The sequence below is a fragment of the Paroedura picta genome, chromosome 2, assembly GCF_049243985.1.
Source record: "Paroedura picta isolate Pp20150507F chromosome 2, Ppicta_v3.0, whole genome shotgun sequence".
NCBI lineage: Eukaryota > Metazoa > Chordata > Lepidosauria > Squamata > Gekkonidae > Paroedura > Paroedura picta.
The window spans coordinates 11,850,156-11,871,073 of NC_135370.1; the positions used below are offsets into that span (position 1 = coordinate 11,850,156).

Sequence of the window (20,918 nt, forward strand, 5' to 3'; positions counted from 1 at the left end):
CCTCCCCTTGTCTTTGACCTGGAAACTGCAGCTGGTGCAAAATTCAGCTGTGAGGGTCCTCACTAGAATATCTTGGAGGGCTCATATCCAGCCCGTGCTGCAGAAGCTGCATTGGTTACTGGTCTGCTTCCGGATTAAGTTCAAGGTTCTGGTTTTAACCTTTAAGGCTATATGCGGCCTGGGTCCTACCTATCTGAAGGACCACTTATCTCCTTATGCCCCACGCAGGGCCCTCTGCTCTGCGGGTATGAATTTGCGAGCTGTTCCAGGTCTCTGGGATGTCCACCTGACCTCGACTAGGACCAGGGCCTTTTTGGCCTTAGCCCCAACCTGGTGGAATGAGCTCCTGGAAGACCTTAAGGCCCTTCTGCCTGGTGTTTGGTGGAGGCCAGAGTGGTGACTGGAGTTTTGATCTGCAGATCCCCCCTCCCCCCTATTTTTATCTTTTAATGATCAAGACCCCGGGTCATCTTGCCTAGCGTCATCAGTTGGGTCCATTGGCTGGGACAGCAGGACTGGATGCAGTTGGGTTATAGATTTTAATTAAGCTGCCATCCTTTATTTTGATTGCTATTGTATATGTATATGTATACGTTTTATAGTGTAATTTTAACACTTGTTTTGTGAACTGCCACAAGATAACCTGTCATGAGTGGTGGCATATAGGTAGGTAGGTAGGTAGGTAGGTATTGATACCTAATGTCCATTGCAGGAAGCTGGCAAACAGACAGATCCTGACAGACAGATCTTCTCAGGTGTAGTAGGTACAAGTGACCTTACTTTGTCATGCTTTAGAGTATCCTTCAATCCAGCTCCATGGTTTGATCACTGGTCTTCTCATTGGATGGGGACAGCACCGATGGGGACAGCACCGACTGGGGGACCAGATTGCCATCCGATGATCCAGACATAGAGGCCTGAAGCGGCCAGCCCTCTGGGACGTAGTAGCAGGTGAAGGGTAGGACTGTGGCACCCCAGGAGCACTTATTATTCACCTGGGTGGAAACGACCTGCCTCCAACCAAGGGGGCTTATCTGATGAGGATAATGGTTGTGGACTTCCAAGAATTCATTTGATTTGATCTCGCACAATGGAGCAACATGCATGGCGAGGGGCCCTGGCTCCGGGCCATGTCAAGCTGGCAGTCTGAAAACTGAACAAAGTTCTTGCCAGACACATGTTGACTCTTGGGGGCTCCGTTGTGGAGCATAAGGACATTGACCGGAATAAGCCGACTTGTATCGTGGTGATGGGGTACACCTCTCAGACCTGGGCTTGGACACCTGGTTGGCATCTAGGGCAGTGTTGGCAAGAACGGGGCCTGGATTAGGCCCGCGTTCTGGTGGTGGGTCAGGCACCGTTAAGGAGCCTCGTGTGAAGCTCAGTCAAGAGGACTGAGGACTCAGTCAAGAGGACTGAGCTCACTTTGGGCAGGGTCTCCTTTTAGGGGATGGCCTGGGGCGAGTCTGGCCAACCCAGAGGGGAAGCTGAAGCTTGCACGGCCAGGTGGCCTGGCATGGGCCTGGTTTGGTCTGCGCCTAGCCTGGCATGCCAGGTGGGAACACTTCCTCGTGGGCCCAGCAGCTGGGGAACTCCTCCTCACAGGGGCAGAGGGGAGTAACCTGAGGCTGCGGTGGGCAAGACTTGCGGTAGAGGCCGCTGGCAGAGGCTCCTTTAAACCATGCCAGGCTTTGGAGCCAACATCTGTTCAAGTTAATAAAAGCTGTGGCCAATTTTCACCCACCATTATGGTTCATTGTCTTCCTTCCTGCCCCAGAAACCTGCCTGCGGGTCAAGATATCGTTAACCCTGGAGGTTACTATGATTCCTGTTACTGCTGTTGCTATTATTTGATGCTACTGAACTATCTTGGACCTGGATTATGACTCCATGTTATCTGTAAACCGCCCTGGGCCGCAAGGGGAGGACTGCGTACAAATATAAGAAATGAATAAATAAAAACAACACTCTTTAACACAGCCCCAACTTCCACGATTAAGATTATATCCCCAGCATTACACCCTTTCATGCAATAGTACTTAATTTTAAAAAACAAACCAACAATCCACCAACCATCTGTCTTCTGCATCTTTTCCCTAATATACTGCAAGCCTTCCCTACCAATGAAATCAGCCACATTTTAGCATTATTAGGTTCGTTGGATCAAGACCCCCCCCCCATTCTCTTTCATAGCTTTAGGAACCCTCCCAAGGATACTGTGGGGGAACCGACCACCTGCTCCACAGATGTCAAACCTGTGGGCCCTGTTCCAGCCCTCCACTCTTTCTGTCCATCGCTGCCACCACTCGCTGACTGGAATCCCCCTTCCTGAGGGACAGTGAGACCCCTCAGCTGGGTTCTTGGTGTTTAATACTCAAAACCATAAGTCTTTGGGTCCCGCCTGGAGAGTTGGCAACCACCCAGCTTTACGTGCTCTTCCTCCCAGTGCACTATTACTACACAAGCGGGGAGATTAGGTGGTCAAGAGCAGCAGTCACTTGGCTTTGTCCAAAGCTTAGGTTTATTAAACTATTAACAAACAGACTGGAAAATTGACATGCCCTCCAGCACACCGCATGAAATCAAGTCACTCCAGGCATGAGCTTAAAGGGAGGCCTAAATGGACTTCTCTTTCCTTATACTCCTTGGAGAAGACAGGGGTAGATTTCTTAAATGTGGCTGCCTGAAAGTGAGGTACAGGAGCCATTTTGTGGCTGGGTTTTTCTCCCATGGCAGCCATTTTATGGCTGCACCCACCACATTGGGTCAGAAAGCCCCAGTTTCCTGCAGGCTCCCACCTGTTGGAGACCCCTGCTTTTGGACACCCGAATTCCTGGGATGGGCATGAGGGAAGGCAGTTCAGCCCACTTCCAGCCCCCCTGACCAGTCCACAAGATCAGCCTCCCTTGACGGTTGGGGCTTACGGAACCCGCACCGCTGATGTCACAATCCTGGGGTTCCGGCATCCGTGGCAACGGAGGATGCAAAAGATGCTTCCAGCAGCCGTTGGGCTCACTCCGCTCCCAGTGGCTGGAAGGAGCAGGCTGAGAGCCCAGAGGACCATGGCAGAACAGGCAGTGGGAAAGGAGATGCTTTGGAAGGAGTGTATGATAAAGGTAAGGAAGGACACAGTTCTGGAAGGAGATGGAGGATTGCTGGGAACATGAGAGTTTGGGCAGGAGGAGGTGGGTTTGGATTGGGTGCAGGGTCCTCTCCAGGTAGGAGTCTGTGGCAGTGGGAAGGTAGGAGTCTGCTGTCCTGAGGGCTGCTGCCCTGAGCTGGCCAGACCTTGTCAGATCTCAGAAGCCCTGGCCAGTGTCTGGAGGGGAGACCAAGGCATCTCGGGGGCGCAACGCAGAGGCAGGCAGTGGCAAGCCGCCTCTGAGCGTCTCTTGCCGTGGAAACCCAAGGGGGGGTCTCAGTAAGTCTTCTGTGATAGCAAGTCACTTTCCACCACTCCCATGATCTCCAGTTAGGGAAGTGATCGTCGGAGTGGCGAGATTTGATGTGGGACAGCATTAAATTCAAGAATGGCTTCTCTGGCTCAACACACGAAAGAAAGAGGCTGGCGGTGGAGCCACCCAGCAATGAAAGAAAGAAGTTCCCATCCTCCTCTCCTGTGAGACAGGCTTTCATCCTTCCTGTCTGTCTAGGCTAACGAGGGTATTCCGGAAAGCCAGGCCCTGATATTTGGGCTGCAGTTGGTTTCGATTGCAGGATTTGCCCCCTGCTCAGTAATGTCATCTTGAAATGTTGGTCCCTCATTAATTGCAATCCCAATAGACAGCTCACGATACCTTCCCTCTTTAGGATTTCATTTGCTGAGCAGACCCTGTTCTGATCACAACGTCTCTGTGATTAGCTTTGGGGGTGCCGTCTAATCACAGCTGAGTTATGGTCCTCCCCAGGGTCTTCAAGACCAGAGATTCAGAGGGGCTTGGCCAGTGCCTGCCATTGCCTCATGCCCTGAAAATCCTTGGGGGTCTCCCATCCAAAACCTTTCCAGAGTTGACCCAGTTTAGCTTCTGGGATCTGGTGAGATCAAGGTTGCCTGGGCTATCAGGGCCAAACATCTCTAAACATCACTCATTTTAGTAGCCCACATGCTGAAGAACATTTGATGTGGAGTGAGATGCGTTTCAGATCTACCTAGTCTAGCCCCAGCAACTGGCAAGTAGTCTGTTGGCCGTCATTGGCTACCAATCCACCTGTAGCCACGATCTGTTCTTGTCCTCAGAATATTTGGGTCTCTGACTCAAGAGCAAATCGTACCAACATAAGGATTGCATTTCCTGAAATACCATTCAAATATTTAAGGCAGGTAATGTGGCTCTCCAGATGTCCGTGGAGTACAATGACTATGCAGGCAGGGGCTCATGGGCATAGTAGCCCATGGATATGTGGTGAGTCACAGTGTAGACACCTGAATTAGGGGTTTCCCTTCAAATGTCCCCGTGCACATGAGAGTGGTGGAAGGGGATGTGGTGGAGTTCAGTGAGGAGCAGAGGAGTTTAGGGATCTGTTTCCTGACCTGAGGAAGGGAATGGCAACCAGGAGCTCCCAGGATGTTCTCCAGAGGAAGCCTGGGTTGCTGATGGGATCCAGGATATGGAGAGTCACTTCCAGCAGGCACATTGATTTGGTGTGTGTCACAGTTCCCTCTTCTTCATGTTTCCTATCCAAACAGGATTTTTTGTGGATAGGGCTGTTTTGCCTTACCGCTACCACATACTTCGTGTTCCGAGTGGTCAAGTGGATGATCTCGCAACAAAAGGAGAAGGGTAAGGAAGTCTCAAATAGTTGGACAAAAGGCCACCCGTTGAGTGGAGGAGCCATAGGGGTTTTTCTGTGAGCAGCTCCAAGAAGCACTGCTTCTCTCTCTCTTGGGATGTGTTGACCCTTCCCCAATCCATCCCTCTGCCAATCCATCTCAATCCTTGGCTGTCTTAAGAATGTTCTGTTCAGAGGGTTTTCCTCTTGCCCAGACAAATCATAGAGATCTTGATAGGGAGTGGGGGGTCATAAGTCTTCTCCCCAGAGATTGTGAATAGCGAAGCTCAGTGGGTCCGATCTTTCCTATCCCTACTGTTTAAAAGAATAAAACGGTCTTACTATGAAGAGAAACAACTATGTATAGAAAGAGGGGAGCAGAGACCTAAGTAACTGATAGGTCAGCAGACCTACAAGTGTGCTCAAAAGATCAGGAATTCTCCTCTTGAGCCAAACAGGGCACAGGACGCGATAACTGGGGAAAGATCCAGCAGTTCCTGATCTATGTAGTTGGGAGTGACTTCATGTTCAGTACAAACAAGGTCTTGGTGAAACTTTTCCACAGGTGTGGCACCAAGGTCTGGAATTCAGGGGTGTGTTGAAGAGCCGGTGAGTATGTGATACATAAAAAGGGACTTGATGTGGGTAGGAATTGGGGTGTTCGGTGCATTCGTGGTTTTTCAACTAATAGGGGAATCCTAGAATCATAGTCAGGATAGGAGTCTGAAAGGGGCCCATAAAAGCACATGGGACTTTATAGAGTTGCATAAATTTCTTTCTTTCTTTCTTTCTTTCTTTCTTTCTTTCTTTCTTTCTTTCTTTCTTTCTTTCTTTCTCTCTCTCTCTCTCTCTCTCTCTCTCTCTCTCTCTCTCTCTCTCTCTCTCTCTCTCTCTCTCTCTCTCTCTCTCTGTTAACCACCATTCTCTTGGGGTGGTGTGCATCATATTTTACAACAAAGTTAAAATAAGTCTATAAAAACTATATCAGAAATACTTAAACCTGAGTCCGGATGGGGTGCCTGGGATGGGTGGGGGGATGTCATCTCTGCATCCTGGCCTCACCCATGTGCATGATGGGGAACTTGGAGACCTCTGTCAGGTCCCTTGTCTCTGTTGGCACTATATTTCACTAGGGTGGGTCCAGAGCTAAAATGGCCCTGGCCCTGGTAAAGGCCAGTTGGGGTTCTTGAGGGCCACAGACCACTGGGCCCTGGGTGAGATTGTAGCTGGCAAATGGTGGGATGGACGAAACTACCCTTGGGTGGATTCACAGCCTGTTCATAGAACAGCAGACTGCAAGGGCACTTTGGTTAGTCTGGAGGGAGGTCTTCTTGAAGAGGGTGCCAGAGGGCTCCATCCCAGTTTTTTCTACATGGCCATCAATGTTTTGGATGAAGGGATGGGGAGAATCTGCATAAAATCTGCAGATGGCTCAAAAGTGGAAGAGCAAAAACCTCCAGAATCCTTTTCTCCTCTATGAATTATATAACTCTATACTTGCCTTCCTATAGTCCACACCAGGAAAGGAGGCCAAAAGCACTAGAAACCGTCCCAAGAGGCCTTCTCAGGACTTATCCAAATGGATGAAGACGTTGTCTAAGGTATGAGGGAGTTGGGTTGAAACCTCGGATTAATCCAAAGGGTTGTTGATATCCAACTAGATCAATTCCCCTTGAAAAAATGGCTGATTTGGAACGTGTGGCATTCTACTCCACTGAGGTCCCTCCCCACCCCAAATCTCTTCCATGCCCAGCTCCACCCCCAAAGTCCCCAGGGCTGGCAACTGGACAATCTCCTGGGTTGCTTTGTCCTCCATGCTCTTTCTCATCTCCTTTACCAAAGGATCTGATCAAGAAGAAAACACGGAGAGGGGACCTCATTCCACCATCTCAGGTAAGGAAGGGAAAAGGGAGGGATGAGAGATGGAGCTGTGGAAATGTGACTTAGAGAAGTCCCTTGAATGTACCCCATTGAGTGCCTTTTTCAATCCTGCTGCGTGGATTCCAGAGGGGCTCAAGCTGGAGTATATAGCTTTCATTTATTGAGTTCATTTATTGAGTTGGGAAGAATGATTGGAGCAAGGTTGCACTGCAGCTTCCTAATGTGGAGATTTTAAAGATCAAGGTCCCCTAAATCCAGGTGTAACCCTCTGTACCTGGAATGCCAATGTTTTTGAGCCAGGGGGCCTCTCTGGCCCATCTGACTCAGTATGGTTGGCACAGCTGCAAATTGGTTGCCACAAAATGGCTTCCAGAGGAGCCAGCACAAAATGGCTGCTATAGCTTACCGGCAGTCACACATTGAAGATCCTTATGCTGTGCTGGCCGCTGTTACCAAAATGACATTTCTTGAATATACACTGTTGATCAGTCTTTGAATGGCCAACCAGAAGTCTTGCTTGCTGGACAAAAGTCCCTCCCTTTCTCCAACCCTTAGAGGACATCCAAGAAGGTGTTGGCAGGCACCTTTTCTCCCAGTTGCGTGACTTCCTTGGGTCCATAAAGGATCTGGCCAGGTGTCAAATGATACCTCTTCTTTCTCTCTGCCACTTACTGAGCCAGAGAGGAAATGTTTGTTGAGCTGCATTTGAACTCAGCTGAAGTGAAAGGCTTCGAGGATGGTGCAGGCACGTGCTTTGCTTCCAAAGAGGCAGTCCCTGGAGTTTCCCTTGAAGGCCCTCAGAAAGCTGATTTGGGAAAGCTTTTGACTGAGATGCCAGCAGGAGACTCAACGAGGCCCGATACCTCCATGGTCTGACGGGGCAGAAACTCAATGCAGTGTTGGAAGGTCTATGTCTGGAGTTGCCCAAATCTTTTTTGTTGTTGTTGTCCTTGCAAACAGCACCCAGGCTGCACTGTGTACTGGAGACCTCCTTTATATGTGACAAAGAAGAAAGAAAATGCCCCCAGATGTCAACAGGTATGTATTCCAGACTTCTAATTGCCCCTCTAAAGCAGGAGGAGGGTTCCCGTCGAGAGACCACCAAGGAAGTCCAGGGTTGATAAGTAAAGGCAGTCAATCGCAAACCACCTTTGAATATCTCTTGCCTTGTCCAAACTATGGGGTTACCATGAGTCACCTCTGAGCTGATGGTACTTTCCACCACCAAAGGGAAATCCATGTTTCCCACACAGAAGGCATCGAAGACAGTCCCTGCAATCTCTAGTCTCTAGTCCTCTGGTGTCAAAAAGACCTCTATCAGCCTTCTGTGCTGGAGAATGGCTGGACAAGGGGAGTAGACAATAAGGACCGGGATGAGAGATCCACGTTCTATACCCTGCTTTTAAATACTTGAGAATGGTTATCAAGACTGAGAGAGGATCTGATAACCATCGTCAAGTCTTTAAAAGGGTGCCATATAGAGGATAGAGCAGGGTTGTTCCCTTTTGCCCCGGAGGGACGGAATAGAACCAATGGGATGAAATTAATTCAAAAGAGATTCCGTCTAAACATCAGGAAGAAGTTCCTGACAGTGGTTTCTCAGAAGAACAGGCTTACTCGGGAGGTGGTGGGTTCTCCATCTTTGGACATTTTTAAACAGAGGCTAGATAGCTATCTGACGGAGAGGCTAATTCTGTGAAGGCTCAAGCGGGTGGCAGGTTATAATAGGTGACCGACAGGGATGTGAGTGTCCTGCAAAGTGCAGGGGGTTGGACTAGATGACCCATGAGATCTCTTCCAACTCTATTATTCTATGATTCTATCAGATTCTCTCTTAGTTGTTTTCTCTCCAGGCTGAACAGACCAAGCTTCCCCAACCTTTCCTCATACATCTTGGTCTCCAAACCCCTCACCATCTTTGTTGCCTTCCTCTGGACAAGCTCCAGTTTGTCTACATCCCTCTTCAATTGGGGTGCCCAATACTGAACACAGCATGTCATGTGAGGCCGAACCAGAGCAGAGTAAATCAGTACTATCACCTCTCGTTATCTGGACACAATACTCCGTTTGATACAGCCCAAAATCCCATTTGCCTTTTTAGCCACTGAGTCACACTTGTGTTCAAAGTGTAGTCTACTAAGACTCCTAGACCCTTTTCGCACATGCTACTGCCAAGACAAGTCTCCCCCATCCTATATTGGTGTAAATGGTTTTTCCTACCTAAGTGCAGAACTGTACATTTGTCCCTATTGAATTTCATTTTATTCAGTTTAGCCCATTTCCCAGAGTAGACAATACCGAGCTAGAAGATAGAGCCAAGTTCCAGCTTGGCTGAGGGTACCCTGGCCTGTTCATGATGGGATGGGATGCCTGGGAAATCCACACCTGGAATCACCGATCCTTTTTCTCAATAGCAGAAACGTTGGGGTGTCCCGCAACATGAGATGAAGAAAGCCAAGGAATACGTCAACCAAAGAAAAAATGCCGTCTGTGCCCAGGTGTGTATTCTCAAATTATTACGTTCCCTTCAAAGCAGGAGGATAAATCAGCAGCGGTTGGGTCAAATTCATCTCCGTAGTTTAACCTCCTGTTCAACAATGTTTCAATGGGTGAGAATTCCAGAATGGTCCAGATTTTTGCCTTTTATTCTGGGGTCTGATCTGGATCAGTGGTAAACTTACTTTTACATCATGCCCCTGGGAAACACGTTGGATGCCCTGTCTTGGCAGAATAGGGAACATGGGAAAGTCCCAGTGAGTAGAAGCATGAATGGAAAACAAGACCCTTGGGTAGCTTTGAATTCCCAATGTGGTTCCATTCCGGGATGACCGAAATCAGTCTGTGCCAGCAGCAACGGGATTGGTCTGCCTTCAGTGGTGGAAACTGCCTGCCAGACAGAGTATTTTCTCTTTCTACCAGAAGCCTCTGCTTGGACAAGAACTGTTAAGAAGGAATGCCCTGAAAGAGCTTTTCCAAAGGAAGGAGGACATTTCCGCACCAGTAGGTCTTCTAAAATTATGACGTTCCTTCCAATGCCGGAAGAATAGTTGGCAGCAGTGAGGATGAATTTGTGTTTGGAGTAGAACCTTGTTTTATGTGATATTTAGGAGGGTGGTCATTCCCAAATAGACATGTCGCCCCCCCCCCCACTGCCCTGATTTGGATCACGACGGAGGTATGGGCCTCCTTTTGGGGCCTGTGGGCAGCCCTGGCAAACAAGTGGAATTCCCGGTCTGGACACATCAGGGAACACAGATCCACAGCTGGTTTGAGACGTGGGCCTGAAAGCACGTGTCAGGAGAAGATCTTCTTCCTGAAGCCAGCTTGGTGTAGTGGTTAGGAGTGCGGACTTCTAATCTGGCTAGCCAGGTTCGATTCTGCACTCCCCCATATAGAATCATAGAATCATAGAGTTGGAAGGGGTCATACAGGCCATCTAGTCCAACCCTCTGCTCAACGCAGGATCAGCCCAAAGCATCCTAAAGCATCCAAGAAATGTGTGTATCCAGCCTTTGCTTGAAGACTGCCAGTGAGGGGGAGCTCACCACCTTCTTAGGCAGCCTATTCCACTGCTGAACTACTCTGACTGTGAAAATTTTTTTCCTGATTTCTAGCCTATATCGTTGTACTTGTACTTTAAGCCCATTACTGCGTGTCCTCTCCTCTGCAGCCAACGGAAACAGCATCCTGCCCTCCTCCAAGACCGTTTACGCACTGGGAAGTTCACTGCCCCAGCTCCCGTGCAGGAGCACAAATCGGGGGCAGATAAAATGCACCAGGCCAAATGCTCCCCCATGTGGGTGCAGGAAGAGGTGGGGCCACCTGCCACGACTAAAACTCCAGCCTGCAACCCAGCATGTGGGTTTTAAATACTTAAAGAGGGCTATCATGTCACCAACTGCATCCAACTGGGTGACCCTGGGCTGATAAAGCTGTTCTGATACAGCAGGAATATCAGGGCTCTCTCAGACTCACCTCCCTCACAGTGTGGTGGGGAGAGGAAGTTGAATATAAGCTGCTTTGAGATTCCTTCATATAGAGAAAAGCGGCATAGAAGAACCAATTCTTCTTCTTCTGAAGTCAGTAGAGGCCATCCCAAACTCGGGAGGATAGGACCAGAAGTGTGATCTTCACTAAACAGATATTTTCCCTGCCCTAAGTTAGTGATGGTGATAAGGCAGCCTGGCGTGGCTCAATCTTGTCAGACTTCAGACCCTAAGGAGGGTTCCCCACCAAGGAACTCCTCCTGACTAAAGAGATGAAGCTGGGAGAACAACAGAGCTAGGCATTCAGAGAGATGCAGTTTTAATGGGGAGAAAGCTGGGGCAGGGGGGGAGAGCTGTGTGTGAGAGAACCAGGAACCCAAAAACTGAGACGGTTAACAGCAGCCACAGAATCTTACAGGCCATCAGTGGGAAAGGAAGACAAGCCAGATCTGCCCTGAGTCTTGGCGAGAAGGGCAAACTCTCTATACTTTGATGTTGGTTTACCACCAGAAGCATTCTCAATTTTAGACAAACAAACTTGGTTTAGGCATTTTTCCCTCTGTGATTTTGGTTCTCTCTGGTTTGGATTCATAAAAATCTAGCCATTTGTCTTGCATTATTCCTTAAGAGAAAAGGCAGGACCCAAAAGCTATTGGGCCTAAGGCTGAATACTGATGTTCAAAGGCCAACAGCTGCCTGCAACCCATTTTTAATATTTTGTGGGTGTTGCCTCCCCCTGACCCACTGCTAGGATCAAAAGTACAAGCAGACCAAGATGTACCAACTGGATCTCAGTCAGCTGGTCATCCTTTCTGTAGTTAAAGGATCTCAGAAATTTGGTTTGGGAAAAGTATCAATGGCTGGAGACTGGCTGCTGGACGGAGCAGACAATACAGAGCTAGATGACAGATCCATGTTTTATTCCTGACTGGATGTGCAGATTGGGAGTTCTCTGGAGTGTCCAAAATTTTTGTTTTCTATGTAACAGAAAATATGGATTGCACCAGAACTGGAAAAAAAGTGGGCCAAGGAAGAAGCATCAAGGAGACAGAAGGCCATTGATGCAGAGGTAGAATCTCTGAACGTTTCATGTTCCTTTGAAAGAAGGGTCAGCAGTGTTCAGATCTATTTGTGTGCAGAGAGCAAAGTCATTTTATATGTTATTTAGGCAGGAGCTGACTCCAGTGGTTACTTTGGGGATTCAAATTTTGTTATCCCCTGAGCCCCTTAATCAATTATTCTTAAAAAACAACAGCACATCTGCATTGCTGTATGGTAACGCCAGAACACAATAGCATTTTTTGGCAAAATTAACATTTCAGCATTGCTATGGAGAATGGCCACAACAATAAAGCATCCCCCTTTTTGAGATTCTTGTGTGGGTTTCTACATACGTTTGGGTAGACCAGAGAACGGCCGGACATGGTAACTGGACCAGAATGAATGATTCTGTGTGAACAGTAAGGCATAAAAACAAGGAGCACAGAAGCCTAGCTGATAGGGAGAGGGCTGCTTCATCACACATACACACCCTTTTCCCATTAAAACCCGAATGCTAGAAAACAAAAATGGGGAAGTGTCTTGGCTGCCCGAGCCCAAAATGGAAGACGACCATGAACAGAACTTTAGAGAATATTGCTTTGCAGTTCTACAGCAACATGGTCTGCACCATTAAAAAAATAAATTATCATAAGCAGGAGATGGAGAGTGGAGGGCAGGTGTGACAGCAGGACAACACTAGCAAGACCATTGCACATTTCTCCCTCCACAAGAGTTTGCGCCTGGTTGCTCCCTGACATAAGGCGCAATAAGGTGTGGCAAATCCTGTTTTGGAAATATCCCTCATCACAAAGCAAATCTGGCTAAACTCATGCCAGCCCCTGGACAGCCTCGGGTGGCTGACAACATCATGTGGAAGCAGCAATAAAACCCACCAGCATCCCAAGGCTGTCCAGGGGCAAATCCCTTGTGCAGTAATGGTACAGGTGTAAGCAAGTTGAATCTCAAAACAGCACGACTGCATTTCCTGGTGCCCAAGTCTCCAGGTAAACACATTTAAACTCATTCAGGGGAGAGGAAGGATGTATCCATTAACAGAACTGGAAGGTAACTTTGTCTGGGGAAAAAAAAGAAGAACCCAGGAAAACAACTAACCTAGGCCTTCAGAGAAACATACCATATATACTCGAGTTTTCCAGCAGTTTTTAGCACTTAAAAGACCTTGACTTATACATGGGTAATTGATTAACAGCCAATAGCAGCATTGCATTTGCAACCTGAGCTCTTTGCAAGTGAGCTAGTGGCCTCCAGTTAACCTTTGCCTTCTGCAAATATCTTAAAAACTAAGCTCTTTGCAAGTGAGCTAGTGGCCTGTAGTTAACCTTTGCCTTCTGTAAAGATCTTAAAAACTAAGCTCTTTGCAAGTGAGCTGATTGCTCCCAGCTAACCATTGCCATCTGCAAACATCTTGAAAGCTTACTCTCGAAGCTTGTAGGACATCAATGGGATTCTGATATTTTTTCTCCTTCTTTTCCTAATCACTTCTTCCAAATTATTCTTTTGGTTTCTTTGGGTGGGGTGGGTTTTGGGGGTGCTTTGGAATGTACTGTTTCTTCTAGTGTTTCTTCTTTTATCTGAGGGGCAGCATTGTTTGCATTTTCTTCTTGGGGTTGTGTTTCTTTTAAAAGTTGATTTTTACAGATATTTATTTCAGTGTTTAGTTCTGGGGGACATTGTAGCCCCCAGTTTGGTAGCTGTTGTACTTGTTATAGTAGGTTGCCAACTTTGGGTACTATTGCTGTGGTTTGCTGGCCTGGGGGGGCACTGTTTGGTTCTCCTGCCAGAGCTGTTCACACAGAGCAGCTCTTTCAGTGCTCTCTCAGGGTGTCTGGCATCAAGAGAGGAATAGAAGTCAATTGTAAGCCACTTTGAGACTCCTTCAGTTAGTGAAAAGCGGAGTACAAAAACCAGTAGCTATTCATCCTCTTGACTTTTCTGTATTTGTTGGGGGGGGGGAGGCTGGATGGGAAAGCTTGTGATGATGGAGCATGGATTAAGCACTTAGGCCACCCTGTAAATTTACCAGTAGCCTGCTACATTTCCCACCTTCGGCTTATATGCGAGTCAATAGGTTTGCCCAGATTTTGTGGTAAAATGAAGTGCCTCGTCTTAAATGTGGGTTGGCTTATATGGTAGTTTCAGTGGGGAGAAAACAGAGCAAGGGGTTTGGGGGGGCAGGCAACCAGGGTCCAGAAAATGTAGACATCAATGGCAACCACTGAACCACATTGGCCACGAGTGGCAAAAGAGGGAACGCAAGATCTGCTTAAGTACCTGTGAGAAAGGAAAACTATGAATGAAGAAAATAAAAGAACAAGGATCACTCTATGCCTTGGTGTGGGGTTGAAGCAAGAAGCGTCATAAATTATAGGACGAAAACATCCAAGAACCAAGGTTTCAGAACTTTCCCTGAGCTCCAATTCTCAGGGCATTCCAGGGCCTTGTTGAAATATGATAAAACTGTTTCAAATAGATATAGAAGTCAAATCTGAATGCTCTAATTCCTGACCCAGTGTCGCCTCTTTCAGATTCAGGAGCGTGAGAGACAGGAAAGGCTCGTAAGACCAAACAACCAGGGCCAGAAAGCATTGCAAGAATTTGATTTCCTGGAGGAGTCTGATGTATTGGTAATCTCTATTAAGTTCCTTTTCGATACAGAGATGTAAAAAGCAGAAATCATACCCTACAGAACCCTAGCACTGTTTGCCCATTACCCCTGGGAAGTGGCCGTGGTTGACAAGCCATAGTGTGGAAATAAACAGAATTCTTAAAGGACCTTCAGTAGATGCCAGGTTTGCAAATGGGTGACTAAACACTCAATGGCATATCAGAGTCCCTGTAGTTGAATGTCTTCATGCTGCAAACAGGTCACTCTGTCATATTGTCAAGGAGCCAACCCCTCAAGGGACTGGGGATGTGAAGTACTAGACCCTCAAAAGTATCCATGCTAGAAGTTCATCAACATGGCAATAGTTTATTTAGGATGACATACAGACCACTTTGAACTAAAAAAAAAAAAAAAATCCCAACAACCAGGGATAAGCCTAGATAGGTAGGAATTGTCAGAGTAGCTAGGTGGTTTTTTTTAGTAGGGTGGTCAAAGTGTAGCTTGGAGGACCCAGGCTAGCTAGGTCTGATTTGAGCAGAGTTGGTTCTGCAATCGCATTTTTCCCTGTTGTTGATCCTGCTGAATTCAGATTGTTCTGCACCCAGGACATCCACCTTTGTTTTTCCCAAATTGAAACATATATTGCATTTTACAGTTAGTAGTCTAGCTGCTCTCTCCTTCCCGCTTGCTTGGGGAAGCTACGAGCAGTGGTCAGAAGCTCCACTGTGCATTGAAGGAGCACAAAGCTGGAGAGGGATTTATTTCCTGTCGTTTGTTTCCTCTACAGCCAAAACTAGTGGGGGGGGGGACTGTGGCACAACGATGCTGCTTGTCTAATTTTCTTTTCATGATTGAGCAAGGGAGGAAGGAAGGAGGGAGGAAAGACAATCCTGCAGCCCTAATACTGACCCACCTTGATCAATCAGTGACAGACTACCATGCTATGTCAGTGTTACAGGCACAGAGGAGAAGAAGGAAATTAATACGGCAAAACGCCGACATTTACCCTTGAAATACTGGGGCTTTTGGAGCGCTTTTTCTTAAATATAGCGAGTTCTAACCACTCCTGGATATCACGGGGGAAAGGGAGGGTCACCACGGATCAATCACAAACATTGAAGAGGAAACATTTAAGTGCCAAAAGTCAAAATGGGAATTGAATAAGGTGTAGATTAGTTTTTAAAATTCAGGAATGGGCTGCCTCAGGGGTGGCAGCATGATCAGGGGGAGACTGGCTTGTGTAAATTTTAATTGCCCCAGGATGTGGGGGCTGGTTCGGATGGCCATCTGCGGTCTCTTTGTGGGATTCTGATTCACCAAGCGCCTCCCCGCCTTAAGGTCCCCTTTGGGCTTGTAGTGCTAAGAGTTTTGGCACACTGAAAAGTTTACCCTCTTCGATTCTCCCTCGCAGCCACCCAGCATGGAGGGCAGCGGCCAGGGCATGGGAGCTGCACGGGATGAGGAGGAAGAACTTGAACAACTGGCCCCGCAGGGGAGTCTGGGAGGTCCCACAGCTCAGGATGCTGGTATGAGATGCAGCCAATGAAGAAGGGGTGCCCAATGCCCACCTTCCAAAGAACTTGTCTTCCTTTTCCAGCATTACTTTTTGAAGCCAGCCCCTAAGGAAACCCAGAATGTAGGCCAACCCCTTGCACGTCAGGCAGATGGACAACTTATGCTTGGTTGTAATGTCAGGGAAGGGGAGAGGAGAGCAGGAAGTCTGAGAGTTTGTGTACCCCAAGGCACATTGGGCTCAGTTAACAACCCAGGAAAGAAGCACTCTCTAGGTGGGAGACTGGCCCAAGAGCCAAAGGATGCATCACTTTGCACTTGCACAGCTTGAACCTCATTTGCCATCAATGCCACTCGCCCACCTGTGAGGGATCACTCTGGAGCACCTCACAGCCTTCCTGGTTCTCATCGCCCTGAACAGCTTAGTATCACCTGCAGATTTAGCCCCTTCCCTGCTCCCTCCAAACTCCCCAGGGGCTCTTTGCGGTGGAGTGGGTGTGGTCTGACTCATTTTGGCCCCTTTTGTCCACCACAGGGATTCCACTCCTGGCCGCAGAGGAGCCCCCAGGGCCTCAGGAGCAGGCAGGAGGCACAAGTAAGTGACTGTCTCAGCACTCTCATGAAAAGCACCCAGCCTTTGTGAGCGAACAAAGTGCTCCAGGCACAGGTTGGCACAGTAGCCTAACGTCAGTGAACTCCCCTGCAGGTGCTGAGGGGGAGACACCAGACAAAGACCCAAACTCCACTGCACAGCTCATCTCCGCCCTCGAATCATGGGAGCAGCGGGTCATGGGCAGATGTAAGTGGCTCCCAGTGCCGCTTTCTGTGTGTTCCAGGGCACAATGTGATTGGCACAGGGAGATCTGATGCATTTCTCTTTTCCCTTTCCTCTGCAGTATCAGCCATGGAGGTCCGCATGGCTGGAAACCGACAAGCCATGAGAGCCCTGTACAGGGAAATTCGAGCCCTCCGAGGCCAAATACAAAGCTTGCCGGAACAAACTGTTGAATTCCAGCTTGTACATAATTCTTTGATGGTCCTTTCTGTAAATAGTTGTAATGTCGTTTTTTATTAATCTTAAGATACTTTTAATAGATACGTTGTTAGTGTGAATTTTAGTTCATGTTTTAAAAATGTTTTTTAAAAATTTCTTGTTTTAATTGCTTCACTTTTGGTGTTCTGGTTGTGGTTGGAGTCCATGTGGCCCCTGGCATTTCCCAGCAGCTGATGGGAGCCCTCCTGAGGGGCATCCTGGGGGTGGTGCCCTCAGGAGGCATTCCTGGGATTCCTGAGAGATGCAGATGGAATACATCCTACCTGGGACAGGTTGAGAGCCTGCCTGGAAGCACTCAACCTGCAGTCCTAGCAAGAGCTCCAGGTGTTCCTGGGCCTCCTCAGTTTTTACCCCTCATTACCCCTCGCACAGTGCCAGAAGCAGAGACTGTCAGCTGAAGACCAATAGGCAAGAAGAAGAAATGTCCAAGCTGGCAATGGCAAAAACATTATTCAAACAATAGAATGAGTTCCTAGCCATAAAACCTCATCTTCATTTTACTTCATCAGTGAACTGATTTCTCAATTGGTTTTTTCAAGGTTACTGACAAAGTCTTCAACACCCTACCTTATATTTTATACCTTATATTTTAAGACCTATGACTTGGGTCTATTAATTTCAAAGGTCCATGAAGGTAACTCCCTAGGCACATCCCCTCCCCCCCCCCAATCTCCTGGCATTTCATGATGCTTGGTTAATGAGCCGTCTTCATATTCTGGCTTCAGATCCTGTTTTGACATACCCCAACAAACAACAAGGAGTGAAGCGGCCTGCATTCAGACAAACACATTGATTACTATTAGGTTTAATTAGACAAGTGTTTCTCACAATGTCGGAACTGAACCAGAACAACTACTGTGCCAAGCCCCAAAGAACCAGGTGACCTTTCGGTACCAGTGGAGAGAACTGGAGCTAAAATTCCATATTCTTCAGTTCAAGTGGGGACCACAAGAGTTGAAGGAAGTTAGTGGCTAAGGTTGTTTCGAGGCTCAGTTAGGGCAGCAGGACTGGTTGGGGAAGTGGCAGGGTGGCCCTCCTGCCCGAGGCCTCCAGGAACCAACCAGGCAAACAAATGAGGCTTCCCTATGTGGAGTGTCCCTGACCCAGAGACACAGTGATTGTCCCCTCCCGTGCAGGACAGGGTCTCGTTCCCCTCAGAGTGGTTACCCTCCAAGGCAAAACAGAAGGGCACTCAACACCCTTGGGCTTGACGTTCGTGGGCGGCACTGGAGAAGGAGATCCTCATAGTAAATTCCCAAGCAGGGAACCCATTTTTCAACAATGACAGCTGTCTGTAAGGCCAACGGTGTCAGAGTGCTCAAATCTGCCTGAAGGTCCCCCTGGGAGCTGCTGAGCTTGGCACCCACACCTGTCCCGCTGGAGGCTTTGCGCCACAGTCTGCACCTGGAGCCATCTTACCTGCTGGTGGGCTTTGCTGAGGGTTTCCACATTCCATTTCGGGAGGAGAGGGTGGCAGAAGAGTGACATCAGTGGCACTGAGCTCACTATGGGCAGGGTCACCTTTCAGGAGATGGCCCTGAACAAGTCTGGTCAACCTGGAGGGGAAACTCTGGCCTGGTATGGGCCTGGTTACACACCATGATGGTTCGTTGTCTACCTTCCTGCCCCAGAAACCTGCCTGCGGGTCAAGATATCATTAACCCTGGAGGTTACTATGATTCCTGTTACTGCTGTTGCTATTATTTGATGCTACTGAACTATTTTGGACCTGGATTATGACTCCATGTTATCTGTAAACTGCCCTGGGCCGCAAGGGGGGGACTGTGTATAAATATGAGAAAGGAATGAGTAAAAACAACACTCTTTAACACATCCCCAACTTCCACGATTAAGATTCTCTCCCCAGCATTATAACCCTTTCATGCAATAGTACTTAATTTTAAAAAAACAAACCAATCCACCAACCATCTGTCTTCTGCATCTTTTCCCTAATATACTGCAAGCCTTCCCTACCAATGAAATCAGCCACGTTTTAGCATTATTAGGTTCGTTGGATCAAGACCCCCATTCTCTTTCATAGCTTTAGGAACCCTCCCAAGGATGCTGTGGGGGAACCAATGTCAAACCTGTGGGCCCTGTCCCAGCCCTCCATCCTTTCCTTGGGTGGGGCCTACCTCTTCCTGTCCATTGCTGCCACCACTCACTGACTGGAATCCCCCTTCCTGAGGGACAGGGAGACCCCTCGGCAAGGTGTTTTATAGTCAAAACCATTAGTCTTTGGGTCCCGCCTGGAGAGTTGGCAGCCACCCAGCTTTGCCTGCTCTCCCTCCCAGGGCACTATTACTATGCAAGCATTGAGATTAGGTGGTCATGAGATTAGGTGGTCCAAGGCTTAGGTTTATTAAGCTATTAACAATCAGATTGGTAAATTTACACTCCCTCCAGCACACCGCATGAAATCAAGACACAGCATTGATGCACACTCCGGGCATGAACTTCAAGGGATGACAAATCACACTCCTCTTTCCCTACACTCCTTGCTGAAGAGAGGGATAGATATTTTTAATGTGTCCCTCTGAAAGTCCGTTGCAGGAACCATTTTGGGTCTGGCTATTTCTCCAAGGGCAGTCATTTCATGGTTGTACCCACCACATTGGGTCAGAAATCCCACCTGCTGGAGACCCCTGCGAATCCCTGGGCTGGGCATGAGGGAAGGCAGTTCAGCCCACTTCCAGCCCCCTGACCAGTCCAACAGATCAGCCTCCCTGGACAGCCGGGGCCTACGGAACCCCCACTGCTGATGTCACAATCGGAGGGTTCTGGCATCCATGGCGATGGAGGATGCAAGAAGAGGAAGAAGAGTTGGTTCTTATATGCCGCTTTTCCCTACCCGAAGGAGGCTCAAAGGGGCTTACAGTCGCCTTCCCATTCTGAAATATCTCCCACTAAATTTTCTTACGCAGACGACTATTGTATATTATCTTCTGATGGACTGAAAGACTTGTGCTGGTTTATCACCATAATAATAATAAAGAAGACTGTAAGAAGATTGTTATATCCCATTTGCCTTTTTAGCCACCAAGTCACACTGAGTCGTGACTCAGTGGCTAAAAAAGCAAATGGGATTTTGGGCTGTATCAAACCGAGTATCGTTTGTCCAGATCATGGGAGGTGATGGTACCGCTTTACTCTGCTCTGGTTCGGCCTCACTTGGAGTACTGTGTTCAGTATGGACACCTCAGTTGAAAAGGATGTAGACCAGTGGTCACCAACCTTTTTATCGCTGGGGACCGGTCAACGCTTGACAATTTTAGTGAGGCTCGGGAGGGGGGGTAGTCTTTTGCCACGGAAAGTTGCTGCTGCCCCCTGAGCCCCTGCTCCACTTGCTTTCCCGCCAGCGCCCCCAACTTCCCACTGCCTGCTGGGGGTCAATGCCAGAAGCAGCTGCACAGTGCCATGCCGAGTGGGAGCCCAAGCCCTGGCGGCCGCTGGAGACCACCAAAGGTGAGCCCGTGGCAGAGTGGCAGGGCAGCCCCCGAGCCAGCAGCCGGGGAGGAGGCCAAGGAGGAGCTGCGGCCCGGTACTGACTGATCCACGGACCAGTACCGGTCTCCAGACCGGAGGTTGGGGGCCACTGATGTAGACAAACTGGAGCGTGTCCGGAGGAGAGCAACAAAGATGGTGAGGGGTTTGGAGACCAAGACATATGAGGAAAAGTTGGGGGAGCTTGGTCTCTTTAGCCTGGAGAGGAGGTGACTAAGAGGTGATGTGATAACTATCTTCAGAGGATGGAGCAGAGTTGTTTTCTGTTGTCCCAGAGGGTTGGACCAGAGCCAATGGGTTGAAAAAAATACAAAAGGATTTTTGGCTGAACATCGAGAAAAAGTTCCTGACAGTTAGAGCATTTCCTCAGTGGAACAGGCTTCCTCAGAAGACGGTGAGTTCTCCTTCTTAGGAAGTTATTAAGCAGAGGCTAGACAGCCATCAGACAGAAATGCTAATTTCCTGAACTTAGGCAGTGAGTGGGTGCAGTGGGTGGAAGGAGTTCCTTTCCAACTCTATGATTCTAAGACATGTGACCTTCCAG

The 20,918-nt window shown here is 48.4% G+C and overlaps 1 protein-coding gene across 5 annotated transcripts; it reads left to right on the forward strand.

Moving 5' to 3' along the window:
* Window positions 1–3,033: 3,033 nt before the first annotated feature.
* LOC143828610 (uncharacterized) lies at window positions 3,034–16,904 on the forward strand. Of its 5 annotated transcripts, none has more exons than XM_077318898.1 (14): window positions 3,034–3,116; window positions 4,688–4,781; window positions 5,336–5,379; window positions 6,282–6,371; window positions 6,613–6,663; window positions 7,612–7,689; window positions 9,066–9,149; window positions 9,571–9,651; window positions 11,626–11,706; window positions 14,225–14,323; window positions 15,716–15,830; window positions 16,352–16,411; window positions 16,523–16,615; window positions 16,713–16,904. In XM_077318898.1, exons 1-14 carry the CDS (start codon window positions 3,063–3,065, stop codon window positions 16,889–16,891), a joined length of 1,203 nt encoding a protein of 400 aa, XP_077175013.1. In that variant the 5' UTR covers window positions 3,034–3,062; the 3' UTR covers window positions 16,892–16,904. The 5 variants fall into 5 exon arrangements, with proteins under 5 accessions (XP_077175013.1, XP_077175014.1, XP_077175018.1 ...); XM_077318899.1 differs by having other exon boundaries at window positions 9,069–9,149; XM_077318903.1 differs by lacking the exon at window positions 15,716–15,830 and having other exon boundaries at window positions 16,713–16,875.
* The last annotated feature ends 4,014 nt before the right edge of the window (window positions 16,905–20,918 follow it).